The following is an 11,354-nucleotide window of genomic DNA, read 5'->3' as shown; positions in this document are numbered from 1 at the left end:
CGTCCGTAATGCTCTATAACCTCGTCCCTTTCGAATCCCTTTCTTTCCCTTTTACCATCCGTTTTCTTCTCGTCATTCGACGTTTTTTCGACATAACAGAGAAAGAGAGAGAGAGAGAGAGAAAAGAGAGGAAAAAAAAAGCAACGAAGCAATCAAAACGTGCTCGCGAATGAACCTAATTCACGATTTTCCTCTCACCCTCTTCCGCTCGTTTTACCAATTTCTTTTTTCATCGATCGTTAAATGTTTTTACTTCTTTACTCCTGGCCTACCCACAGTCCCCTCCCACTTCTCCCACCCACTCATTCTCCCATTCCACCCTTCCCTATCCATTTCCTTTTTCTTTTCAACGTAATTACGCCGCACGAGTAATCTCTATCATTCAGAGGTATAAGGGAGAAGTAGAAGAGGTAGGAAGAGGAGGAGGAGGAGGAGGAGAAAGAGGAATAGTAGTAGAAACATCGAACAATAGGATCATGTAAACGCTATCGAGGAAACGAATAGTTCGGCTAATAAGAATTGTAAGGAAATAAAAGAATCGTATCGCGATGTTACGATCGGTTAGTTGGGTTAAGTATCGTATGGGCCTGATTTGGATTCAGGATAAGTGAATATAATCGATGTAGTGGTAGTGTGGGTTGGGGAGGAAGAAAAAGAGGAGGAGAAGGTGGAGAAGGAGGAGGAGGGTAAGAAAGGTTAGCCGGAAGGAAGTGCTAGTAGAAGTTAGGTAGATGAGGAAGATTGAGGGAGAGGAGAGGAATGGTTAGGCTATCCGTTTAATACGACGTATATACGAAAGGAGATGAGAATAGGTAGTACGAATTGCGGATGGGATGGTAGTAGGAATAAGAGAGAGAGAGAGAGAGAGAGAGAGAGAGAAAAAACGAGACAAAGAGTGAGAAAGAAAGAGAGAAAGAGAGAGAGAGAGAGTGTGAGTCTGCATATGTGTGTGTGTATGTGTGTGTGTGTGTATATACGAGAAGGGGGAGAGAGGATGGTTCGAAAGGGGTGGCTCGTAATATCCTGGCAAGTCCGCGGGCTCCGTCATGTGTGCTTAATCACTTTTCAGTCGACTCGGCAGTCTGCAACCCCATTATCGGCGTCTCACCACCCGGAAAATTACTCTTTTATTCTCGAACAACTCGAGTTCCCGGTATTCCGTGTACCACGATATATAGTCTCTCTCTCTCTCTCTCTCTCTCGTGTTTTTCGTTCTTTCGATTTCTCGACGACTTCGATGGTTTTCAGGGGTTTTTTCTTTTTTTTTCCTCTCTCTCTCTCTCTCTTTCTCTTTCTTCTTTCCTTTCTTTCTTTCTTGCTTTCTTTTTCTTTTTTCTTCTTATTGTCATTTCCTAACTCCGCCATTTGTAATTTCTCAATCCCTTTTTTCTTTTCTCGTTCTCCTTTCTCTCTGTCTCTCTCTCTCTCTCTCTCTCTCTTCGAGAAAATCTATCATCAAATTTATCCACCTTGTAAAGTGGATTATTAACGTCGATTTGTTTGATTTTATCAGGAGGCGATACATTTTGAAGAAGGATTCGATCGATTTATATATATATATATATATATATATATATATAAACGTGATATTAAGTGAGAAAGGATCAAGGTGGTGATTTCATTCCAAACATCTTTTCTACGAAAGGGTAGAATAAGCCGAGTTAGTTTTCTTCGAAAGGGGATCGAGACTCAAGAGTATGGCAGCGAGTGGCGAAGGAGAGTGGTATATACAGCAGGTTCCCGTGGTGAGCCCTACTAGGACGAGGGCTTCAACTAACGTATTTACAAGTGCTTTACGATACCGATCCTGTGTGACGTGTGTGTGTGTGTGTGTGTATGTGTGAGCATGCGTGTGCATGTTTGTTCATATACATTGTATTTTATATACATATATATATATATATTCGTTTTCGTTATAATAACATTTAATAATTTTAATTGTATTCATTGAAAAATTAAAAATGAAAATATAAATATATCGATAAAAAGCTTAAGAAATATATTTTAATTTATCTTATCTTGTTAATTATCATCGTATAATAAGGTATTAATTATTGTGCTTTTTATTTCTTTTCTCTTTTTGATATAATTCATGAAGAATAATTTTGATGGATATTAATTTGTCAAGAGAAAGAGAGAGAGAGAGAGAGAGAGAGAGAGAGAGAGAGAGAGAAAGAGAGAAAGAAAGAACAATAAGAAAATGAAAAAGAAAAGGTTGAAATGTAAATAACAACGTTATCTCGATAAAAGTTAAGCACGAACGTCTTCGCGTTCGATTCATTAAGTTAGACATTTATATAATAAATCGTCTAATAAGCCGCTTATGGAAAGTCACTGATTCATTGATCACGAACCGGATCAATTATGTATTGGAATCCAAGGGAAAGTTCCTTACTAGGTATGGAATTTCAACGTGTACGAACCATAAAGGCCGACAATTACGTCGGACTCGTTTACTTCGTCTAATACGACGTGCGGAGTAGAGTCTTCTTTCGCAATCGCTAACTCGCGTGGCCATGTTCAGCGTCAAAAATGCAGCCGCCTCGTTTATTCCCTTTCTGTTACTAAATCGACGTAAAAAGTATTTAGCGAGGGACCGTGCGAAAATTTTCTTCAACTTTAGCAACAAGGAAATTGCAATCGTTAAACGTCCTAATCGATTGACTTCTTAATGACGACTTGCTTATAACAGTTTCCTCACCGAATTTTTTTGTCGCATTTCTTTTTTATGCAAAAAAAAATTTCTTCCCTTCTCATCTCTTTCTTTCCCTCTCTTTTCTCTCTCTCTCTCTCTCTCTCTATATATATATATATATTTCTTTTTTTTTTTTTTATTTTTTTTTTATTTCCTATCTCCCTTCTCCGTCAATTTGGATTTCTTTCATAACGATGAATCAGATCATCATTTATAATGTTTAAAAAATATTTCTATATCATCATCAATATTATTTCGTCATGTAAACATATTCTTTTATCGTTGCACATACTTTTCATCCATCTTGTATGAAAAATTGTATCGTTCGAGGGAAAAAAACTGTCAATCTGGGTTTTACATAATAAGAGTGAAAAACGATAGAAAGATAGGAAGATAGATAGAAAGAAAGAAAGAAAGAAAGAAAGAAAGAAAGAAAGAAAGAAAGAAAGAAAGAAAGAAAGAAAGAAAGAAAGAAAGAAAGAAAGAAAGAAAGACAGGAAAGAATGAAAGAAACAAGTAAACAAACAAACAAACAAACAAACAAACAAACAAACAAATAAAGAAAAAAATGAAAGGAAAGAGAAAGAAATAAAGCGAGCAAGAGAGCAAGTAGGAAATGAAGACATAGACAAGTTTTGAAAATAGAGTAAAAGAGAGACAAAGAGCGATGGGAAAAGCAGGAAGTGAAATCGGGCTCATTGACGATATTGAGAGAGGGTGAGATATATATATATATATATATATATATATATATGTAGAATAGAAAGAGAGAGAGAGAGAGAAGCTAAAACTCGGCGTGGCTGAAGAGACGCGCGCGCGCGCGCGCACACCCCAAAGTGGAAAGCGGATTGGATCGGCTGGGTGATGGAGAGCGCAGACGGCAGAGTATACGAGAGAGAAAAAGAGAAAGAAAGAAAGAGAGAGAGAGAGAGAGAGAAAGCGACGAAAGGTGAAAGAGGAAGGAAAAAGAAAGAGAAGGACGGTGAGAGAATGGGGAAGAAAAGGGGAAGAGGAGCGAGAGAAGAGAGAAATTAAGCGGATCAATGGCGGAGCCCCGGCGAAACGAAACTTCAGCATCGACAGCCTCTCTTTCTCTATCTTTCTCTCTCTCTCTCTTCAATTTTCCCTCTTCCTTCTTCCTCCTCTTCTTCCTCCGGTCGGAGTTTGCGCCTTTCTCCTACGAGAACCCTTTCATTTTCCCAATCTCTCTCTCTCTCTCTCTCTCTCTCTCTCTCTCTCTCTCTCTCTTTATCTATCTATCTCTCTCTTTTTCTCTTTCATTCTTTTTTTTCTCTTTTTCTCAAATATCGCAACGGAGAAGAGATGCGAAATAAACACGCAATGGAGATCGAAAAGTAGAGCTAATTAGAAATATATTCGCGGGAAGTGAGAGAGGAAAGTTGGCAGGGGTGCCGACGTCGTCACCATGTTGTCGTTGTGTGGTGGTGTATGACGATGAGGAAGAAAGAGAAAAAGAGAAAAGGAGAAAAGGAGAAAAAGAGAGACAGAGAGAAAAAGACAGAGAGAGAGAGAGAGAGAGAGAGAGAGAGAGAGAGAGAGAGAGACGAAGGAGGAAGCACGGTGTGGTGGTCCAAGAGAGACGGGAGAGATTGAATCGAGGAGGGTCGTTGCTTTTGCGGGGTAAACCGAGTATAGAAGAGTGAGAAGAGAAGAAAAGAGAGAGAGAGAGAGAGAGAAAGAGAGAGAGAGAGGCAGGGAACGCGAGGTCGTCACGATGCCGATGCTGGTGGGGGATGTGGTGATGCGAGGGAAAGAAGAGAAGAGGAGAAGAGAGGTGAGGAGAGAAGAAGAGAGGAGAGGAGAGAAGAGGAGAGAACGAAACGTTCGCTCGTTTGCAAGACAAAGAACTCGAACCGCCGTACGAACTTGTAGTCGTGCATAAACGCTATCAGCCCCATCTACATATTCCGGAGACTAAGGAGACACGCGAAGGGGATCGGAAGAGAGAAAGAGAGAGAGAGAGAGAGAGAGAGAGAGAGAGAGAGAGAGAGAGAGAGAGAGGAGAGGAGAGAAAGAGAAAGATTAAGAGGAAAGAGAAGATCGAAGCGAGTCTCGACATTTCTTCTTTCTCTCTTCCTCTTCCTCTTCGAAAGTATTCAGGAAGTTTAAGAGAGAGAGAGAGAGAGAGAGAGAGAGAGAGAGAGAGAGAGAAGGAGAGGAACGACGATAAGAGAAAGAGAGTGAGAGAGAGAGAGAGATTTTTTCGAGTAAAATTTTCTTCGAATTATGACAGATTTATCGTCGATCGTTCCTTGTATCATATGAAAAAAAAAACAAAAAAAAAAACAAAAAAAAAAAAAAAAGAAAAATAAAGGAAAAAAAAATTTCGATTTAGACACATGTGCATCTAACGTCTAATATATAACGTGTATATCGATATCGAATGTTCACGTGATAGGTAGAATAGAGTAGGTACTGGTTGGTTATCGACTGTCGTGTTTCACAATGGCTCCTCGTTGTAGGAAAGAGAACACGAGATGAGAGGAAAGAGAGAAAGAGAGAGAGAGAGAGAGAGAGAGAGAGAGAGAGAGAGAGAGAGAGAGAGAGAGAGAGAGAGAGAGAGGGCGGTTCCAGGGCGGAGGCAACGAGGGTGGAAGGAGAGAAGCCGTAGAAATAGCGAGCTGGCTTTGAAACACCCTTGACCCGGCACCCGAGGGTGGCTGCATGCTTGGCAGATTAGCCTAATGGTGAGTCCTCCTCTTATTCTCCTACTTGACGCCAGTTTACGAGACCCTCTCTCTCTCTCTCTTTCTCTCTCTCTCTCTCTCTCTCTCTCTCTTTCTTTCTCCTCCTACATCGGGGATGCTGTTCGTCCACTTCAACCCTCCCTCTTCTGAATTCAGAACTTGGCGTAGCTCTTGACTCGATAAGAAATAATATTCCTTCAATTAGAAACTTTCAGGAATATATCAATGTTTACGCAATGTCGAGCATCGAACTTTCAAAGTATATACTATTTTGTCCTAATTATTATTATACTATTATTATTATTATTATTATTATTATTATTATTATTATTATTATTATTATTATTATTAAAAAAAAAAAAGAAAAAAAAAGGCAGGGCCACGTGAAATCATTGCAGAGAGACAGATCGTTAGTCAAAATTGTTGAATTTTTATTCATGGTGCGTAAATAAAACGAATGTTCTCTATTTACAACCTACACTTTTTCAAAATAGCTTTGTTTGCACGTACAAAGTGGTCCTACTCCGGTTCATCGTACGCACATACGCGTGATATATGTTACGGTACTTCGAATGTAACGAACGCGTTAATATTTGCATCTCTCTCTCTCTCTCTCTCTCTCTCACCCTCTCTCTCTCTTTGGGTGAAAGTTTACAAAGTGATGTCGATACAGAGGAATAGATTTACAAGAGCTATTATTACGTACCGCTGAATTCGATCGACGCACTCCGTAAGATAGTTACGTTAATTAAGATTCGAGAGTAGCGTCAATATTTATAGAGTTACAATGCCACGGACTAAAGAGAGAAAGTGTGTCCAAATTAAAAAAAAAAAAAAAAAAAAAAAAAAAAAATAGAAAAAAAAGAAAAAAGAGGGAGTAAAAAAAAAGAACAATAGAAATTATATCGATCGTTGGAAACGAGATATATTTCGAAAAAAAAAAAAAAAAAAAAAAAAAAGAAAAAAAAGAAAAAAAAAGGATTTTCGTTTAAAATCAACAATACAAAAAGATCGAGGTTTAAAATGCAATTACATCGATAAAAATAACAGAATAACACCTGACAATTCGCGCGTTGATATATTACTTACGTATCCGTACATCAATCTCTCGCGTGTAAAATAACAATGATGAAGAAAAAAAGAAAAAAATACCAGAGAGAGAGAGAGAGAGAGAGAATGTGAGTGTTTGAAAGAGAGATAGAGAGAGAGAGAGAGAGAGTGAAAGAAAAACGTGGCACGAAACGTCAATTTAATAGCGGCTAAACCTATAGACTCCACGATATCCAATAAAACGCGATGCGTGGAGCGTGTGGGTGGTCGCATGGGTTATAGACGGGTGACGGCTACCAGTAGGTACTCACCGGCCGCTGCGGCAGCTTTGCCAGCATCCAAAGCCCCATACGGAGGTATACCCATGTGGGCGGGCGGTGGTTGCGTCAGGTGATCACCGTTCGGACAGAAGAAGGGCAGCCCGCTTGGATGCGTCCCTGCTAGGCCCATCTTGCTTGCCTGGAAAATAAATCAAACGAAAATCCTTTAACACGTACAGTACCAAAACAATATATCTCTGAAAGGTAAAAACAAAATGAATGAATGAACGAACGAACGAACGAACGGAAAGAAAATTAAATTAAATGTAAACAAAAAAAAAAAAGATCATACGAAGCAAGAGAGAGAAAGAGAGAGAAAACGAAAAGAAATGAAAAGAGAACAATGAAGATTTGTCGTTCGCTTTAGCCTATTGATATCCTTTTTCTTTGAATTTAACGATAAACGTTTTATATATTAAGTACTGTTGATCAATACAATCGAATATCGAATGGTATCAATAAACGAAAGTATCAGTTTCGAGAAAGGCGAAGACGGGTCAAGTTCGTCGATATCCAAAGGGGCTGAGGAGCTCTACTGCATTGGAAACGCAGGAGCAGCCGCCCTCCTATCAAGCTACGACTCTTAAAAAGGAAACTGGATATTCGATTCGATAAGGTAGAGAAAAGAAAAGAAGAGAACTGAAGTGAAGAGAGGAGAGGAGAGGAGAGGAGAGGAGAGGAGAGGAGAGGAGAGGAGAGGAGAGGAGAGGAGGATAGGGGAGCGGACGGAAGAGGGGGAGGGGTGGATAAGAGTGAGAGAGCATTCGTCGAGGACGATCTCGAGCGTTAATTTGCAAAGCCGGCGCGCGCGCTCCTCTCGAGGACTCGAGGGCTCGTTCGGCTTTTCCGTGGGACGGCGTATCGCCGAATTGAAGTGGCTCTTCGAGGGTACGCCTCGATACGCCCCCTTCCCCTTTGCTCTCCTTCCCCTTTTTGTCTGCTTCTTTCTCTTTCTCTCTCTCTCTCTCTTTCTCTCTCTCTATCTATCTATCTATCTTTTTCTTCCCTTCGATTAAGTAACAGTCGATAAAATTGGTTTGATTTTATTCAACAAGATTTTATTCAATAAGAAAGACTGGCCCCCTTGGTATAAGTTTTCAGTTTTGTCGGTTCGAAATATTTTTCATCCTTGATTGGCCAACTTCTTACCATAATAGCGGCTATATCGCGCATTGATCTAACAGCGAGAAGGAGTCCAGGATCCAATGGTTCTCTTTCCATCCACGTGAGAACTCTGGTGAGAAGTCCGACGGTCTCTTCGGCCGTCGGTTCATCTTCCTCGTCGTCGTCATCGTCCTCATGTTCGAATTCGCATTCCTGATCGATTGACTTGCGTTCGGATTCGATTTTGACGAGGCGCGATTGATCGACGTCGAGATCGATGGTGGTGGTGGTGGTGGTGGTGGTGGTGGTGGTGGTGGTGGTATCGTAACGTCGTGATGTTCGTTCTTCCCCATCGATGATCCATCTTGCAAGTTCCTCGTCACCAACTTTGAGACCTAATTCACCAGCCAGTCCACGGAGTTCGTCCAACAGCATCCTGTCCTCTTCCCTTTCCGCAGATGCAACGATAGTACGAAGGATAGAGTTGTTGTTTCCCGTAACGTTAGATCGACCTATACGTGATTCTACATCCTCTCGTTCCCTCGGTAAGGCCCAACTTCTGGCAAATGTTTCCGATCGTACGCTTAGCCAGGCTCGATGTAGATCCGCGAATGCTTCCTTGAGAGTAAATCTTCGAAGATAAGTCTCCAATCTATCATCATCTCGTTCGATCGTTGAGAATTTACTTCGATATACACCATGGTATACTCTGGTAAGTGCTCCAATTGCTAACCTCACTCTTAATTCTCTTACAACGATCCTTGTTTCGAGACAATCCTTCGGTACGACGAAGAGTCTAACAAGACCATCGGCCGCAACGCAGTCCCCTTCGGGAGGTAGATAATCGGCGCTCTCAGCCACAAGGACAGCACCGTCTGGGTGCATGGCCATCGCAGTTACGGCGAACTCACGGTGAAACCACCATAGAAAGAGATCAGCCGTGAGGGAACCTCTCCCACCGCCGGCGTATACCACCGGTTGGCTGAGCATATTCACACGACTGAGACAACGTGGTCTCCAGTGACGACCAGCCACTAACAACCTAGTCCTATGATGTCCATCATGGTCGGCAGCCCCAACAACCCAGACTCTTTCCCCGGAAGACCTTTCTGAACTCCTCGAGGTTGCACCATGAAGTTTTCGGTGTTCCTCCAGGTGTCCACGTCGTCTTCCAGGTACATCACGCCAGTCCAAGAATGATACGTGCGCCAGATAGATTCTACTGCGATCGTAGCACTCCAAGGCGCTTCTGATATTTTCTAAAGGTGACGAGGAGGTGGTGGAGGAGGAGGTAGTGGTCGGACGTGCACCAGAGATTTCATTTCTAGAATCGGCACGATAAGACGAGGAGGAAGGAGAAGAGGCAACGAGAGGTTCGGATGAAGCTGAAGGCGAGGAGGATCGTGAGAGAGGGGGTAATGGAGCAGCTGCTGGGGTTGTATTGGAAGAGGTAGAGGGTGTGGGAGGTGGAATCGGAGTCGACGTTATCGGCGGCGCGGATCGAGTCTGGAGTTCCCCCACTGGTGGTCCCTCCTCCTCTTCCTCCTCGTCGTCGTCGTCGTCGTCGTCGCCGTCCTCCTCCTCCTCCTCCTCCTCCTCCTCCTCTTCCTCCTCCTCCTCCTCCTCCTCCTCTACCTCCACCTTCCCTGTTACAATATCCTCCTTCCCTTCTTCCTTCTTAGTCTCTTCTCGTGCACACTCGCGGCTACCGCGGCGTCTCTTTTCTTTCCGTTTCCGGTCTCTGCAAAATAGCCGTGTGCTCTCCGACGTTTTCAGTTGACTACCGATCAAAGAAGATCCCTCGCTACTGGATACCGAGGATGACCTCGAGGAAGGGCGAGAGGAGGAGGAAGAGGAGGAGGAGGAGGAGGAAGTGGAACTGGAGGTACATGTAGAGGTGGAACGCGAGGAACAGGGCGAGCTAGAAAGGTTTCTGCTTTCGGATAGGAGGTCGCGATGCGGGCTTTGCGAGCACCGTCGTTTTAGCAGGGTGCCGTTTTCACGGGGCTGCTCGAGGCCACCTTCGGTACTCTCCAGGGGTTGACGCATGCGCGCTCCGATCCATGATCGACCCTCGCGCACCGCCAACACCGCAACCGCCGACGCTGCCGCCGCCGCCGCCGCCGCCGCCGTCGTCGTCGCCGCCGCCGCCGTTGCCGCCGCGTCTGTCTCCGGCGTCGTCTTCGCTCGGCCTGGTTTTCTCTTCCTCTTCTTCCTCTTCCTCCGTCTTTTCATCGTCATCGTTGATGTCTTCTTCTTTTTATTATTATTATTCTTTCCCTCGGCTGACTCTTTTTTAACGATTGGCTGCTTTTGGTGATTCTCCTGTTGTTGGTAATTCTCCTCCTCCCGTTGCTCAAGATGTTCCTTATCGTTTCCCTCGAAGGTTCTAGACTCCCTCGAACCTCGGCGATCCTTCTCCAATGTGGCGGCAGCTTTGCTACCGCTAACACGCGCGCACTTGCTACCGCGAGGCGACATTCCTTTACCTCTTTCCTCTTAACATATAGAGTACTCGTCGTCGTTGATAGAACGAGGAGTCATAGTGACTCCTTTGATCAAGGTTAGGAACACTGTTGAACCCGATCGAGTTCCGTGGCTGGTTAGCGAGATCTCGTTGATCCCGGCCGACGAGGACTCGCGAGGACAACGGCGTCGAGCTCATCCGCGCGGCGTGCTGGCTTCGCCTACCGAGCGATGACTGAGCGAGCGGCCGCGACGCAGCCGTCAAAGGCCGGAGCGGGAACTAGAAGGCTTTGATGTACCGCCGCCCCGGTGCGCACAAAGCGAAAGCGGCCCCGGCTCGTTGGTTGGCATGGCATGAGGACGCCCGGGGGCGGCGGCGGCGGCGGTGCTGGCTCTGCTGGTGGTGGGTGAGTGGGTGCCACAGAGCTCCCGTCGACCGCCTGCGAGTTGTCGGGGGTGGAAATGGAGGGTGGAAACGGGCGACCCACCACCACCCCCTTCAGCCACTCACTCTCTCTCTCGCTTCCTCTTTCTCTCTTAAACTGTGCGCGACCCTCCAATGTCTACATTAGACGCCTTCAGACGAATATCCTTTCCTCCTTCTGTTTTGCGTCCAAGAACCTCCTCCTTATTCTTTCTTAAAGTTAAAAAGGAAAAAGGACGGAAATAAAAGGTCCTCTCTTCGAACCCTCTATTTTCATATAACCTCACCCTTCTGTGTCACGCGGCACGAGCACAGAGTAAACCTTATCGATCTCGTTTAACCTACACCGTGCACCTAACACACTGCACTACATTTTCTCTTTCTCTCTCTCTGTCACTTCTCGTCATACTTGTACTTTCTTTACTAGTGTACATGGTCGCATCAATGGTCGATCTATTACATAGATTGTCAATGTTACCAATACATTTTTGATGTCGATAAATCATCAATCTTTCTTTTACCCAATAAACAGATGATAATGGTCTTGACTGAATATCGACAGATCTAATAGATTTAACTGATCCTTT

General features: G+C 43.9%; 1 protein-coding gene across 1 annotated transcript in view; it reads right to left on the bottom strand.

Annotated features, from left to right (window-relative positions):
• Nucleotides 1–10,535, bottom strand: part of LOC118443727 (uncharacterized) — a 38,717-nt gene extending 28,182 nt beyond the window's left edge. The window contains exons 1-2 of the mRNA XM_035871115.2: nt 7,923–10,535; nt 6,765–6,912 (exon numbers count right to left, since the gene is read on the bottom strand). Of these exons, the coding sequence (XP_035727008.2) occupies nt 6,765–6,912; nt 7,923–10,358 (2,584 nt within the window). The 5' untranslated portion in view covers nt 10,359–10,535. The remainder of the gene's footprint in view (nt 1–6,764; nt 6,913–7,922) is intronic.
• Nucleotides 10,536–11,354: the final 819 nt, after the last annotated feature.

The sequence above is a fragment of the Vespa mandarinia genome, chromosome 1 (genome assembly GCF_050613455.1).
Source record: "Vespa mandarinia isolate Hongniang chromosome 1, ASM5061345v1, whole genome shotgun sequence".
NCBI classification, from domain to species: domain Eukaryota; kingdom Metazoa; phylum Arthropoda; class Insecta; order Hymenoptera; family Vespidae; genus Vespa; species Vespa mandarinia.
This window is presented reverse-complemented; position numbering and strand designations above follow the sequence as displayed.